We start from the raw sequence: 16,615 nt of genomic DNA, 5'->3' as shown, positions 1-16,615 counted from the left end.
ACTTGATCTCAGACACTACGAACTACTTCCGCTTGGTGAGGACCTCACATATACGTTTACATTAAGTTCCTCAACAGGAAATAACGTAGCTCTAAGGCCAAGATAAAAGTAGCATTAAATAATTATATATTCTATATTATTTATTATTTATTATACTATTATTTCTATCCTATACCAAAAAAAGGGAAATTCTTATTGATTCATTGGTGCTTTGAAGCCTGCAGTAAATATTTTACATATATTTTATAAGTATCTGGCGAATGTATCATATATTGTTGCCATATCAGCCGACGGAGACTAAAACTAAAATCGATTTTTAATCAGATGACTTTTTTGTATTTTCCAAGTAGGCAACCTGTTGAAGGTAAAGGTTATACGTACCATTTGACTCAGAGGTGTTTGGAAAAGTCTCTATTATAATCAAAAAACCGTAGAATCAAGTGATTTCCAAAAAAAAAGGAAGAATAATTTGGCACTCCATGACTCATCGCTGCTTCCACTTAACCCACTTGGCAGCCAATTGCAGAAACCTCTGCCCAAACGAACCCAGAAAAGCCACACAACACCGACAACCAGTAACGACAGTTTTTTTGTCACAACTCCAACATTAAAACATTCTTTACAGCCCCTGGGCACGCTTCAAGCCGCACACATACGACCGTATAAAAGTCAGCCAAAACGATCTCATCATAACTTAAACGTCACGTTGCAAAGAGCCCATTAAAGTATTGGCTCCGAAGCCAAAAAACAGATAAAAGAAAAACTCGCAGGCGACACAGTGAACCAATGACTTCAAACGGTCGAAGGAAAAAAGAGTTAAGATGCATTTTAAGAGTGATCATACTGGTTTTAAGAGAGAAACTCGAAGTGCCGGCGATCTGAGACCCGATCCGAGGTTTGAGCTTGAAAGCGAAATCAAATCGAAACCGAAAGCCAAGCCGAGTTGAGGTGAGCTTCGTGCTGGACTCTTTCAGAAGAATCGAAAAGAGAAGCTTGGCGTTTTTGGCTTCTTCAGCCGAGGTTGTATCTTTCAGTCGGTTTTTTGGCAGCCGATCGCGCGGATGCGGCTCAAAACAAGCGGCTTCAATAAATCTTCCAAATCTTCCAAATCCACAACAAGTGTAAAGCGTGAGTTTTTCTTCCTTGGGTGATAAATTGTCTCCAGTCAAAGTGTAAAATTGTTTCTGATTGATTGAGTGATGTGCGTGACCAAACTAGAAAAAATTGACTGTGTTTCATCACACCGAAAATCTGAGAAAACAAAGAAGCCTCCCACAATTATTGGCATGCTGAAAAATGCCCGACAAATGCTTGCCAAACGAAATTTTTATGCAAATTAAGACGCTCGTAATTACAGTGCAACAAGCTCAAATTGCCATGTGCAAGCCGCACCAAAGTCACTTTAATTAATTTTGAAGTTTGCACTTTTAATTGAGGCACAAAAAATGGAAGCGAAAAAATAAAGCTGCAATCAACATTGATTAACATAACATGAATGTCGAGCACTCGCATTCGCATATCCATAGGTATTCGCGGTTGCCCTGCAACAATATAAATAATAAAATAGAATTTCGACCGCAAAGTGAATCCGTAAAGCGTGGAAAAGTGACAAAAGTGCGATTCTCGTGTGAGCCAAGATCATCACCATCGAACGAGTGTTCGAGCTGGTGTGAAACACAAATCTGGAAATCTGGTAGCTGCATTAATTACAAATTTATTCAAATGAGCAAACAGGTGGAACATACACAAAGTGCAAGCAAGAACTCACCGTCTGGCGTTTGATGATTGTGCAGATGTGGAGACCTCTTGTAGGCCTGATTGATGGAATAATTGCTCCTGTGACACGCAGATTTGGTGTACAGATTTAAATTCAGCTCATGTCTTGAAATAATAGGGTTATACATTGACTATCTGTAGATGTGCGTAAATATCAACGAGTTATTAGTGAACTAAACAGATCTTCTTTGGAAGTGCTAAAAGAAGATTGTGGTTGGCGGCAGACAGCTTCTGAGATCATTCTCCACTTGAGTGATTATAAGAAGTTGAAAGATTAATAGTTTCAGTGCTAACGAATGATCATAGTGTCTGATGGCAAAAGAGTTCTGACATCATTAAGGCTCCGTCAAGTGAAGTTAAAAATATTATGCTTTAACAAATGTTAAATAAAACAAATAAAATATTTTTTTACTGAGTGAATTAAAAAGGATTAGCAATCACCTGCTTTAAAGATTATTGAAGCTTAGGAAAATGTAGAAAGATATTTTTTCACTTTTTAACAAAAAAAACCTGTAGTAGACTTCCTTTTACATTTTTAAGTTGATGCCAAAAATTCCTCTAGGCTAAAATAATTAATTTAACATAATATATAAACAGTAGTAAATGATGATAGCGATCGATATTTCCTAAGACGATTGCAAAACCTAATAACTACTCGAGCTCCAAGGATTATGAATAGACTACTAAGCCATAGACTAGTTAATTGTACACCATTAAACATTTTGGTAGCAGAATTTAACTCAATAAATATCTAAATAACTTGTGGTAAATAAATTGAAAGAGAATTCGCAAAATCATGACTGATCAGTTTTTGAGCCCAAGAGTGTAATACAAAGCAAAAGTAATTAAAGTGTCTTATGCGGTAATGAAAGAACGGGAGATTGTATTGTACTGAGTATCCGTGGATCAAAAGTCAATTAAACCACAGACGTGCCTTTGTCCACCCACGATCTGTTAAAATGTCAACAATGATCGATGGCTTAATCGGACAGCATCGGTGGAATCTATGGAGTCTACGCCATCTAATCAGCCCAGTCCACCTCGACCCAAACACGACCGATCTCGCTGGCTGTCATAACCCAGCCGCAGCTTCGGACCCAGCTCCTCTTGATCTTCAGTGCGCCAAATGTGTCTCAGAACTTAGCTAGCCAAACTGTAGCAAGTAGTATGTTCATGTAAGGCCATAATCGCTGTGTCTAACTGCCATAATCCACCCGCTAACTGCTAACTGCTTCGGAAGGCAGCTGGCCCCGGCTTCGCATATAGATTCAGATTCAGCGGGATCCAGGCCCCAACTTCCAATCGCACTCGGACTGGTCAGAGTCGCCGGCTCACCTCGCACAGAAATGCATCGCTTGGCACGTACTCTGGCCGAGGCAAAATAAAATCGAAAAGCATAAACAATTTATTTGTACAAAATAACTTTGAACTGTGCAGTGGCTGTTGCATTTGCTGTTTCGCCGCTGCACAGCTCCAAGTCTCAAAATGACTTAACTTATAAGCTGGCATTTTCCAGTGGATGCTGCAATGTTTCAATGCAGTCGAACTGGCCAGGAATGCACGGCATGCACTGGGAAAAAAGGAGTTTTGGATTGACTAATAAATATATAATTGTCAATTTTTAAAATATTTAACAGAAGAAAAGGAATGCTTTTCCCAAAAAAATTTAATTACTTGCATAACAACAACAAATATTGAAAATTGGGATTTTTGCGTAGTTGAAAACAATGAATTATTTTTTTAACGATTAAAAAACATTTTCAGTACACAAAATTATAAATATATAGAGCTATATTTATTTTTCATCAAAGTGTTGATTTTACATACGAAAGCAAAAAAAATTGTTTCTAAATAATTAAACACATTTTAATAATAAACATGAAATACTATCCTATATGACAAATATAGGAGCAAAATTTAATTTGTGAAACAAACTCAAAATTACAGGAAAATTTATTTGAATTGAATATTGGCTTATTATACCCCTTTCCCTAAAAAAAGTTGTATATTATTTGCAATCAAAATTTCTTGAAATGTTCTAAGTATTTTTCGCCAAGTGCAGTCCAAGCTAGTTTCGTTCTAGTTCGACGTGTGAAATGGCCACCATGAGTGCCAGTAAAACTATAGACAATTATATAGAGTTGGGCAAGCGAAATATGTTCGACCGATTGAAGATTGCACTAGAGAGGGGCCTCAAGTATAGTGCTGGGCATTGAGGCATGCCATTGCCCAAAGGTGTTCTAATGACTGGCCAAACGAGCGATTGAACAATGCCTGGAAGTGCCTTTCAGCCCGAGATACAGCCACTCAGATATCGAATGCCGTTACAGTTACTAATTAGACAGGTTGCCAAAGATCTAGATAGGTGCGTGACTGTGAAAAACAAAACCGAGGCTGTAATTGAGCGGAGATCTTGGATCTGCCAGCCACCAAAAGAGCTCATTTTGTACTCAGATTACCTCATTTCCCACGCAGCCTGACATGCTCATCAGTCGTTAAGTACGTTCGGAAAACCACAAGTTCCCTGCTCCCTGCTCCACATTCACCGCAGATATTTAAGACCCGCCTTACACCGGCAATCGTGCTCTTTGGCTACACCCATCGAAGTTAAAGTCTCGACCCTAAAGCAAGGTTCTTCACAGCACTCCGTCAATTGCTGTTATGACCTTTCTGTCGATTGCTTACTTGGCTAGCATTTTCCACCACTCAACTGACCTTAGCGAAATCTTTAAAGCCGCCAGCAAAACTCATAATAACCTGGCCGAAAAAAAATGAGAAAAAGATTTTGCACACCTGAGAGGAGTTGAAGAGGCGAGAGTTGAGTGCCGCCGGACTGCAGCTCATTAATCGAGCAACGAACGGCAGAGCAGATGTTGGTGCACTGAGAAAAAATTGTACTACTTGAGGAACACTTTATATCATCTGTTAGTAAGAATGTGAAGATCTTTAAAGATCTCATAGTTTACTTAAATATACGAAAACTAATTTAAAATTTAAGTTCAGATCTATATAAAGGTGTTATTAAGCTAGTTCCATATTTTCCTTAGTGCTGCCACCCATTAATAGGCCGCAATCTCCGCCTCTTGAGCTCCCCGACAAGAAGCCGCAACACTTGAGGTAGCTTGGAAACTGGGCAACTTTGCTACTTGCAACTTGGCTGTAAGATGGCAGAGTCAGTGAGGCAGTCAGGCAGCAACGAAAACAAAAGTGAAAAGGTCACTAGCACCAGTTGGGCAGCAGTTGGAGCAGGAGAAGCGATCCCGTCTGGAGTTGTCTGAACCAAAACCAAAAAATATAAAAATAAGCAATAATATATATACAAAACAAAACAGTTCAGCACTCGACACTCAGCCAACTGTGGCCGCCAAGCTCAAGCGCCTTTTGATCATCGCACTCGTAATGCCAATTCAGGGGAAAAGGGTAAAAAGTCGTAGTAACATGAATGCATAACACCGAGTGACGTCTTAAGTAAGGCAGCTCTGTATATTTATTTTATATATGTATGAATATTTTTCTCACCTAAATTTCATATTTAATGATTAATCATTTTTGAATACTCAAAGGAGTTAAGTTTTTTTTAGTTTTTCTCTGGCAATAGATTGCCTATATTACTTTTATACAATTTTATAAACGGTTTCAAACGCATGTGTGTTACATGCAAGTTGCAACAATAAATTTAAATTTTTTATAGTCTCTGAAAAATATTGCTCTTAAATCAAGAATGATGCTGCAAGATGCCACATACCATTTTATTTACATTTTCTGGCATCCAATTTCCAGCTTTGCATTGGCCCATTCCCATTCCCATTTATAATAACCGCTCCCAGGGCATCTATTCTTCGTGTCAGTCAGATCCACCAGCTTATTTCAAACTATTATTGCCGTTGTTTCGGTTGTTTTCGCTTGCTCTTCGTTTTTCCGGCTAACAAGTTTTCCGTTGGCTTTTGTGTATCTGCAACTTTATGTGAAGTTACTGCTGCAGAAGCAGCCACATGCCGGCGATCTCTTGCCCAATGCAATTCGCATTTCAATTTTTCTAAACTATTGGCCAATACTTTTGGGGCTTCTCGCTGCGTACATGTGTATGCTCGTTGTAGGCATTATTCGACCATAAGATTGTTTATCTCCGCTGATGGCTTGGGAAAATCCAAGCCGAATTGCACACCAGTTGCTTCTTGATTAACCGAAGATGCTTTGCGGTTTTTCCAGTGGACTTAATGAGGCTTAATTGAAGCAGTAGATTGAAGATCGACAATCTCCCAGGCTGGTTGACAACTTTCCACAGATTGTGGAAATGCCGAAATGCATATTGGCAGGCACTTTCATTTTCATTTGCAATTCGATTGCCTTTCGCAAATCCGTAATTTCCAGGAGAGCGGAGAAGAGCCCTAATCTACTGAAGAGTCTTGGAAATCAGTTAGAGAAATGCAATTACCTGGGGTTATATAAATACAAAAGAGGCACTGAGAAAAATGTGGAAGACATCAATTTAAAAGGGTTGAAGCCTTCTGACGTTGAAATAATTATCATCTTCATAAAATTAATAATATATAAATTAATTGTTTCCTCTTTGTAAGACAATAGTTCTTCCTTTTCTTTCTCACAATATTATTTTTAAGAATATTCCCCAAAAACGAGATTCAGATAATTTAATAAGTACTGAAGTAATAAAAATATGAAATTACCAAAATAAGATAATATCAACTCTTGTAGGCTTCTTTTATATATTAAGAAAATCGAAATCATATTAAAATAGTTTGAATTTATAACCTTTAATATTTCTCCCCTGCAGCTTCTGGCAATTGACATTTGGAGGGGCCATTCGAAAGGTGAGCTCAGGTAATAATGGACGAACAGAAGCAGCTGGAAGTAATTGCGAATGAGACCTCATCAGTCACCGGATTGAGACGTCAGGCCACCAAATATCCCCACGGCCTCAACATCACAGTGCAGACCATCGACGATCATGATGAGGGTTCGGTGAAAGATCACAGCGACTACTCCCGCGCCTCCGGCGAGTCGTGCTGGAGTGAGACCCAGAAATACCACATTGGAGTGTTGGGGAGTCCCGAAACCCTGGCTGAACTTCAAGTTCGCCGCTACAAATACCCACTGACGGCTAATTACTATTTGAATAGCAAGTTGGACAGCCACGAGAAGCCCACACCCTGGATGCTGTTGGGCTATGCTCGACGAGCCTGCAGGTGGAAATATCTAAGATGGCCCATTATTTTCGTGGCCAGTGTTCTGCTCTTCTTCGGACTGATCACCTACTGCTTGTGGCTGCACGATGTCAGCGTGGCTAGAGCCAGATTCCTCCAGCGTCGCTATGAAGCCACTTTGACATCCACGAGTTCGAGTAGCAACGACGTCTGGGATGAGGAAACCACCAGCACCACCGAGATGGGGCCCCAGGAAACCACACGACTCAAGGCGGTGGATGGTGAGAGTGAGGAGAGTAGCGAATGGCCTGATGCATCGTTTGCAGAGGATGGTGAGCCAGCGGACGGAGGAGACGATGGCGATGGGGACTACGACGACACCCTGCTGCCAGCGGACAGTATTAGGTTCACCTCGGGTCACCAGAACAGCTTCGGGGTGCCCATCGAGCAGGACAAGCGAATGCTGCAGTTGCTCAAACAAGTGAGTAAAGGCTAAAGTTAAAGTCATACATATAATCTTAAAGATATCTTAAAAATCATCGCAAAAATAATAAGGTTTGAACCCTTGAATATTTAAATTTATTTTTGCGATTAATATAATTTTCTATTTAAAATAATTTAGTTAGAGAATATATTTTAAATTTCAGAATAAACATTGAATACTTTTTGCACATTTTCTTTTTCATCCCTAACCTACTAATTGTACCATCTGGGATCCATCTGCCACCTAATTATCACCTCTCCCACATTACAGTTACTGCCCAAGCCCCAGGCGACCCCCGCTGGCGGTGAGCATCCTTTGACCCGGGTGTCTCCTACCCTGCCGCCCCCCTCAGCGTCCAGTGGGCGGCCCACGCAGGCGATGACCTTGACCACCCCCTCGACGACGAACAGTGGCTGCCAGTCGACCATGCTGCCCATGTGCCAGGGAGTGCTCGACTACGATCTGACCTACAATCGCGAGGGAACGGCACCCCGGGATGCGGGGTCCATGGCAGCCTACGAGAGTCTCATCCGGTCCAACTGCTCGGCGAGGGCGGCTGAGTTCATCTGTGGCGCCCTGGAACCCGAGTGTCGCCCCTCGCACATCGGACAGCTGCCTCCCTGCCGTCGCATTTGCAAGGGTAAGTAAATGGAAATACATTTCTGGGCATAAATCCCTCTTTAAACAAAATATAATATTTAAGACGGTCAAAAAAGGGTTTTAAAACCAGAATTTAATTTGAATTTTATTTTTAAACTTTTTAATTTTATTTGTATTATTTGTTACTAAATCTACAGCCATCCTAGAGGCCTGTTCCATAGCGATTGCCAACTCGGATGTCCTGAGCGAGCTCTTCGACTGCAGCCTGTATCCCGATGCCCATGAGAGTCACAAATGCGAGGATCCTACCAGGAGGCGGGAGTATTGCTACGGAAATGAGTTCCAATGTCACGATGGCAGTTGCATACCCCAAAACTGGCAGTGTGACAAGATCAAGGATTGCCTGGGTGGCGAGGACGAGGATGAGCAGTGTTTGGTTTGCGAGGAGGACGAATTCCGCTGTCGCTCGAATGAAAAATGTATCGCAGAAAAGAGTCGTTGCGATCAAAACTTTGACTGCGTCGATGGAAGTGATGAAGAGGACTGCGATGATTATGGATCCGGGGACTTGGCTCCTTTCGACGAGGCCGAACTGAACGCCTTTCCAAGGGTCTTTTCATACGCCAGTTTCTTGTCACCAAATCAGACGAATGATAAGCTATACACCTACATCACGGCCAATACCGATGAGGATGCTGGCACGGAGACCAAGTTCCAGGTTCATCAGGTGGCTGCTCCTGCTCCGCCGGTAAATTCCAGTGCTAGTGCTGAGGAGCCTGGTCCCAAAGGTTTTGGTAAGTAAACCAACTGCCCGAGAAGGATATCATATAATATGGTTTCACCATTTCTAAACTAGTTAATAAATTTCATATATATTTGTAGTGTATATAAGATAGTGTCAAAATCATTTAAATACAAAAGTGAATCGTTTTATTTAAGAAAATAAAATTAGAAAATCATAAGCATCATTTAAATCATTAAGTTATAATATGATAAAATATATACAAATATATTGTACATACTTCTGATATGGCGATTACTAGTACTTCAACCCAAGTAAATATGAAATAAAAAATACCTTAAATTGTATATATTATTTATTGTTTCTTTTTAATATAAGCTTTGATACCTATCGATAGCTATTTTCTGATACTTCTGTAAGTCATATATTTTTCCCATTTGCTCCCAGTGAATTTTCGTGACAGCAAGGAGATAATGATGACCAGCGATTCGGAGAACAAGTTTAAGTATTCGCAGAGAAATCGCACATCTGCGAAGTTTAAGGTTTCAGCACCCACAACTCCATCGGCCAGAACTGCAAGTGCGATTCCAAGTTCGGCCTTGTTTCAGTTCAGGGATAGAGAAAGGACCACCAGCACCACCAGTACATCCAGCACCACCAGTACAACCAGCACCACTTCAACCACAATAAAGCCACCTACACTCTACGAAGTAGTCACTGCTCCAGGTGGTTGTCCTATTCATGAACTTCGCTGTGTGAGTGGCAAGTGCATCACAGTCGCTCAACTGTGCGATAAGGTAAGAAAAAATGTACTAAACCTCTTACTCCAAAAATGTTTTCCAATATAATACGGATGGTATCATAAATATGATGCAGAAACACATATAAATTAAAAGGTCCATTAGTTTTCACGTAACATTTCTTGTATTTGTTTTTAAAATACTGAAGTTTCCTATTTAATAATGAGTTCCAAAGTAAATTTGAACAAATATTTATTAAAAATTTTTTAACAATCATTTAATTTATTTGCTCCAGCAAATTGATTGTCCCGATGCCGCTGACGAAATAATGTGCGTTTATCGGGACCGTACAAGTGGAAGACGTAACCCCTTATTCACTGTTCCGCCCACTGAACCACCCACTGAACCACCCACAGAATCACCCACATCATCATCAGAACCACCAGAAACCAGCACTTCCACAAGCACAACCAGCAATCCGGTGACCAGTACAAGGCGTTCGTTGAGGACCACGCCCAACCGAAGTCGAAAGCCCAAGTCTTAGAGTGATGTATCTTGTGTCTAATGTTTATTTATATCTCTGTTATTTCCCATCACTTGTATTTTCTTTCGCTCGCTATATGTATGATAAATGATGTATTTGTAAATCCTTGTTAGTGGCTAAGTTGTTTAGTGTTTAGACTTGTTTGACTATTTGTATGCGCGTGAAATTGTATTTTTAGCAATGAATAAAGTTTAAGATGTGATTAGCTTAACGTTTGAACATAAAACTGGGGTAAGTTCGCCTAAACCTATAATCGTTTTTATCCCAAGCTACCTGTCAATCGTGTCTATTTTCTCACTAGCCAGCCTTGCCAGGAGTATAAAACAAACATGTTCTCTCCTTTGTTTAGTACTTTCGAAAACCACAAACATATATGGACAATGCTCTAACGAAATTCAAATGAAATCGATACAATTAAAGTCGGGACATTATTTCACAACAACACAACCTTGGTCTTTGGTCAAAGCGACCCACGCATACAAAAGACCGAGACCATTTGGTTTGGGCGATTCAATTAACCAGTCCATTGTTATCGATTCGGTGGTGCAGTGAATGCTACGGAGTCCATTATCTATATGAGTGTGTGCCCAGCTGACTGCAGTGCACTGGGAAAAATGGTAATAAAGGGAAATTATAATTTTTCCTCCCTAAATAATATTTATCCTCCTAAAAAGTATTACAAATACTAAAACTTAGATCTAAAGTAGCCAAAAATTAAGGAATTTTTATTTTTAAACCTAGTAAAAACCTTATAAGTTCATATAATTATTTCATTGTAGAACCAAGAGTACTGTTTCCAGTGTAAAACAAAATTTAATAGGCAGTTTGACAAACAAACCCGGCCTTTATAATGCTGCCCCAAAATTTAGAGAGACAACAGCGGGCGACAACACTTGTCAGAGCAGATTAAATTGCACTCTGTGGCCTGTGGGAAACTCCTCCCCGAGATCCCAACTCCAGTTTGGAACCCAACTCGCACACTCGTTGACAGCCCATTGCAGATGGAAATTTTCGCTCAGGGGCTGATAAGGGCAGATTGCGAAAATTCTCCACCCGAATATCTGCACAACCACAAAAGTTAAATGCGCTTTGATTTCACCCCGGAATCATACAAAAACCGATTGGCAAAAACGAGGGAAAACAATCCGAGAAGCGAGTTCTGCGTTCCTTTTTTTCGGGGCTCCTTTCTGATTGATTGCTATCAAAAATCCGCTTTTGGCATAACGGCAAATGCGATTTGATTGCTGTCATTGTTCCGGGCCGAGAGACTATTAATATATGTTTTCGGCACAATCCCTAATCCCGACATTGGGCAATTGGGCGAAGACGAAAACCCACCCGAAAAAAGTGCCCGAAAAATAGGGATAAAAAATGATATTTGATTTCCTGTATTTTACTACTTTTTTGTGTGTTGTTACTCCACGGCCATTTGATACGTTTCATACGCTTTTGACAGCTGTCAGGCATCTAGATTTTCACCTTAATTAAGTGATATTAATCGTCTTTGCCAATCTGAAACTTTCATCTGTAAATGATTTGGGGAAAAAAAATGGTGCGAGGACGCGTGCCCAAAAACGCCCCGAAAACTAAACGGAAATCTAAAACCGGAAAACTCATTCTCTTGACTGGCATTAAAAGCTTTTACACCTTGGCCCATAAAATGGAATGGCGTTGGACAGGGCCAAAAACTCCGAATGGACACGCATAATTCTTATGTTTAGTGCCCTTTTGGGCGTCGGACCTCTCCTCTTCTTGAGTCGGGTCACTGGCAATATTGTTAATGTAGTCGATTGAAATGGCCCTTTACCGAGTGGGCCCACATCCCAGGGCTACAAGTCTGTTTAACTGAGAGTGTGGGAGCCGGCTTTGGTCCATATGCGGACATTGGAATGCCTTGTGCCTCCGCCCAGCAGGGTGGCCATCACATTAATTGAAAATTTTGTAATTGACTTTTGGTCTTTCGGGAAAGAGGTTTACTAAAGTTTTTAATATGGTTCCATTCCTCTCAATCAGTAAGTTAGAACTTCCAGAAGATTTTAAAATAACTTAGAATAATTTACATATTTTAGAACAGAATAAAATATTTTAAAACGGCGATCTGTGATCAGAGTAGTTGTATACTTTACATTAATAAACTATTCTATTCTTTCTTTCCAATAATTTCAGACCAGCTTCGCTATCTTAAGAAACATCAAAAAATTAAAACACTGAAGAGGTTTAAGTGGTTATAGTTTGCGAAATGAAAGTCACAGTGGGATATCATAGATGCCAAAGGATAATAAATGTAATAAAAAATTGCAACAGCAATAAGATTTTGTAATGCATCAAGGAACCCCGAGTGCATGCTTTGTGCACTGTTGCAGGCCCAAGATGCCTATCTACCCGTATCCTTGAAGATCCTTGCAAGAGACTGACCCAAGTAGAGCCCGCGACCCCAGAAGGGTTCGGGCTCTTCACCCCTCGAATATCCCGCGGCGAGCCGTCTTTATGAGCACCCATAATTACTGGGCTCATTGCACCAGAGTTACGCTTGATCGTTTTCGAATTGCAAGCGGCGCACACTTCCGCCCTAAATTGTGAGCTAAGACGTGAACTTCAAGGATCGGTTCAAGGAGTTGACATAATTGTGCCAGCAGAGGACACCGGGCTGCACATTTTGTATCGTTTTTAAAGGTGCAACCCCCTTCTGCAGGAAGCTAACCCATCTGCCCGCTTTCCCCTTTAAGTTTCCACATGCATTCCATTAGGAAATGGGTGTGGCAGATATCGGGATTACTGTGCAACCTCCCTTACCCAACGCCCCACTCCAAGGTACAGTCTGGCCATTAGAGCAAGAGCACAAATCTTGGAAAATCATTAAGCGCATTTTCCAATTGATTTCACTGCTCGGAGCGACCGCAGCACGAAGACAAAACTTGACCAAAATCAATAAGCAGCCAGAAGGCAACCGCATAAACACAGAGACAGGTCGGAAGAGGGTCGCCGAAGGGAAATGGCTCGGAGATTGTCACTGCGGCTTGGGTGTCTGACCATTCATCCGTGCATCGGACCAGACAATCGCTACACCCATCACGTGAGCGATTAGAGATCATACTCAAATATTTCAGACAGTTTTAGGAGGATAACAGCTTTGACTGTAATATATATAGTCTTCAAATTAAAGATGTAGTAAAACAAATAGTAATCATTTATTAAAGAAAACATATTGAAAATTTATTTTAATACTGAAAATTGTATTTTTCGAATACGAAACTTAGTTAATAAATATATATGGACAGTAACATTCTGATAATATAAATCTTATATTTTGAACATGGTTTGTGCTATAAGATGTCTGTTAATGTCCAATAGAACATTCATATTTATATCTCCGCTCTTCATATCTTCATTTATTTTTATGACAATATTTTTTAAGATGGTATATGGTTCAATATTTATTACAAATATACATTGAAATTATGTTCTTAATAAGATAAATTAATATTAAAATGATGATATGAAATACTTCCTTTTTTCGTAATCGAAAGAAAAACTAAGAGGTATCTTTAGGTCCAGTCTGAATTTATTTTTACCTAAGACTGATGTCGAAATTGTATCGCATTGTTGCAACATTGATGATAGGACCCTCCGGAATCCCTGCCGTTCTCCTGGTTTCGCCTTTTTGTGTCACTGCCCATCGATTCGCAAAGGAAAACGCAAACAAAAACCCAAAAACCAAAAGTGAAAATTGCTTTTGGGCAGCATCTTTTTACGCCTGATTGCAGCTAAAAGTGTCGTCGGCCGCTGTCCCTCTTTTGTTTGTGGGTTTTCGGGCTTGGCTTTCGACTGGGCCCTCTGTAGGAATGTTTTTTTGAACCTATTGATTCTATCTGAAGGCCCACACACCCCTCGGCACATATGCAAACACACATTCTGAATGATTTACGAGGACGTGCAGGATGCTCAAAGGATAACACCGAAAGTTACAACAGCAGGAGCAGAGTGTCGGACACATTTGGCCTGATCATTTGCATAAATCCCCATTAAATCATGTTGCCGGCCAATATAGTTTTCTGGCTTCCTTCATGGAAAAAGTCTCCTGCCGGTTGACCAGTTTCAAAGGCCGTACTCTCCGATTTTAGACCCACGGGCTCGGGCCCCCCGTTAATTGCCTTACCTGTAGTCGAAAGTCAGACATTTAAATGTGAGTGTGGATTTGCATTTGCATTCGCCTCGCACCGAATGTCAAGTTCAAAATGATTTAGTGACTTTTTGTTTCTCGAGGGTAATTAATTGGCTGTTGGATTGTTGGATTGTCGGACTGGACATTAGCTGGCGATAGTTGAGCGAAGTGTGGCATCCTGGGGAAAATGAGGAAAGCTGTCCGGGTGAATGGTGCGCAGCTTGTTTGGCGTGTGCCTAATGAGTGTTCACTGTGCCGTCATTTGGGTGTAAAGAAAAAAGGAAATTACTGGCATAACGATTGAAGCATAAGTGCCTTGGCGAATTATCCAAATGCCGCGATTATTAGCGCCAATAGTTTAGCCCGCTAATGTTGTTTGCAAAGTCATTAGGTAGAGTCCTCCAATTGCGTAGTATGAATACCAAAATTAAACAGATTGTTAGTGACAGTATTTTTTCCCATATCACAACGTGAAATAATAACTCTAATTTATGAATAAAAAAAGTAAATGGTATAAAGTTTTTAATAACATTTTTAAGTTTTTTCGACAAAGTGGAAAATTTAGAAGGTTTTAAAACATAATTCTATATTGAACAAGACATAACAATATATTTTGCCAATAAATTAATGGTAAATCCTTTCTCCGATTGGCTTTTGAAAGTTTTTATTTTAAGAAAACAGGGACTGACTATCTTTTCCCCCATTTGTTTTCCGTATTGATATATAGCCTGCTAAGATAGAAATAACCTTCCTAAAATGGACTGAATTTCATCTTTAAAAATTTTAGATTTCTAAAATAAATTGAAAATCGATGAGTTTCTCTGTAGAGTTTTCCTTTCCATAGGCACTCCAGGAACCACTCCCACCTTAAGCATTGATAATTTGCCGTAAGTAACCCTTACCGCATGTGAACAGAACCTTTGTTAATAGACAGACAACTGGGAAATGGAATCGACACAAAGAAAGAGCCAGGCCCAGAGCCAGATACACACGCCGAAGGTGCGGCCTGCAAAAGCGCATATCAATGACTAATAACCTTCGACGACCCCCTGCCCATAAATTTCTTATTGTTCCGATACCACTCCACCACTCCGTATGCATAAGAATAGATCAGGACATCTGTCAGCAGGCGTACGACTGACGGGCGACGCACATGACTAATTATGGACTTGCAGCTTGTCGGCCATATATTGTACCGCATTGGACCCAGATCGGCCGCCTTTGAGCCCGCTAATGATGCATGACAGACGCTGATCGGAGGCACCTTTTGACCGACTCCGCCTGCCACTGCGCACTGCAAGTAGCGTGAAATATTCGCCATCAAAACAACGACCAAACACTAGACACCGACCGGAGTAAATTAACTTTATCGTCCCATACTTTTCGCCCAATCTTGCTCGGTCATCGGGGAAGCAGCGGGCTGCTGGGGGGGGCCGGACTCGGCAGCTGCATAAACAAATTGCAGTCAACATTCATAATTTCCTGTTTAAATTAAGCTCGGCCTGCATTTCGGCTCTTAACTCACATCAACTGCATTTCCTAGTGACAAAAAAAATTACAACTCCACGCACTAAATCCGCCAAGAAAAGCCCCCTCCACCCGGCCGATCGCAGGCAATTAAATGTCGCCTTCGAAAACAAGACTTTTGTCGAGCACTGTGCCGCGCTCTGAAATTGAGGCAAAAACGATACGAATCGAACTCCGCATTGATATGCAGTTTTCAATGTGCGTTTATTGATTTTATTATGCATAAAGCCAGCCACAAAAGCGACAAAAATGCAAATCGCCATCGATATGAAACGAAAATTATGCATTCGTTACGAATTCGACGACGATACCTATTTTACGACAATACTCTGTGGGTAAAAGGATATCTTTTGCTTGCGAAGAGACATTTCTGAAATGCAAGAATAGGAAAAATCTGCAGTTCTAAGTGCGAAAGGGCCTGATAAATAATAAAGGTGTTCAACATTTCTTAATTTTATGTTACCTTATAAAACTATATTTAAATAATTATGAAAATAAATCTAAAATAACCTTCATAAAGTCAGTTAGACTTTATTTAAGAAATATATATTTTAGTGACTCCTAGAAACTATACTATATAAACCAACATCATGGATGTTTTCATAAGTTATGAAAAAAGTGTATTAAAATCTCGGTATTTCGAATGAGTTCTCTATATTCCCCGACTGGGTTTTCCGTCCCCTTGGACTGGCGACAAACGAGAAGCGAATGCCATCAAATTGGCAATGCCGCCGACGCCAGCGATGGACGATCGATGAAGTGGACTCCCCTCCGGCTCCCCCACTCTCCTGGGGCTCCAGTGGGTTAACCTGTTTTCGATTTTCACATAATTTTTGCGGTCCCCAAGCCCGGCTTGCTGGCATACTCTCCATGCCACT

The 16,615-nt window shown here is 40.6% G+C and overlaps 1 protein-coding gene across 1 annotated transcript; it reads left to right on the top strand.

Annotated features, from left to right (window-relative positions):
* Positions 1–933: 933 nt before the first annotated feature.
* LOC108034288 (uncharacterized) lies at positions 934–10,254 on the top strand. The gene is made up of 6 exons (XM_017109148.2): positions 934–1,128; positions 6,569–7,419; positions 7,693–8,062; positions 8,220–8,816; positions 9,212–9,561; positions 9,800–10,254. The coding sequence occupies exons 2-6, from the start codon at positions 6,622–6,624 to the stop codon at positions 10,046–10,048; spliced, it is 2,364 nt and encodes a 787-aa protein (XP_016964637.1). The 5' UTR covers positions 934–1,128; positions 6,569–6,621; the 3' UTR covers positions 10,049–10,254.
* The last annotated feature ends 6,361 nt before the right edge of the window (positions 10,255–16,615 follow it).

The sequence above is a fragment of the Drosophila biarmipes genome, chromosome 2L (assembly GCF_025231255.1).
Source record: "Drosophila biarmipes strain raj3 chromosome 2L, RU_DBia_V1.1, whole genome shotgun sequence".
Taxonomy (NCBI): domain Eukaryota; kingdom Metazoa; phylum Arthropoda; class Insecta; order Diptera; family Drosophilidae; genus Drosophila; species Drosophila biarmipes.
Note: the sequence above shows the minus strand (reverse complement) of the source record. Positions and strands in the feature narration are given on the sequence as shown.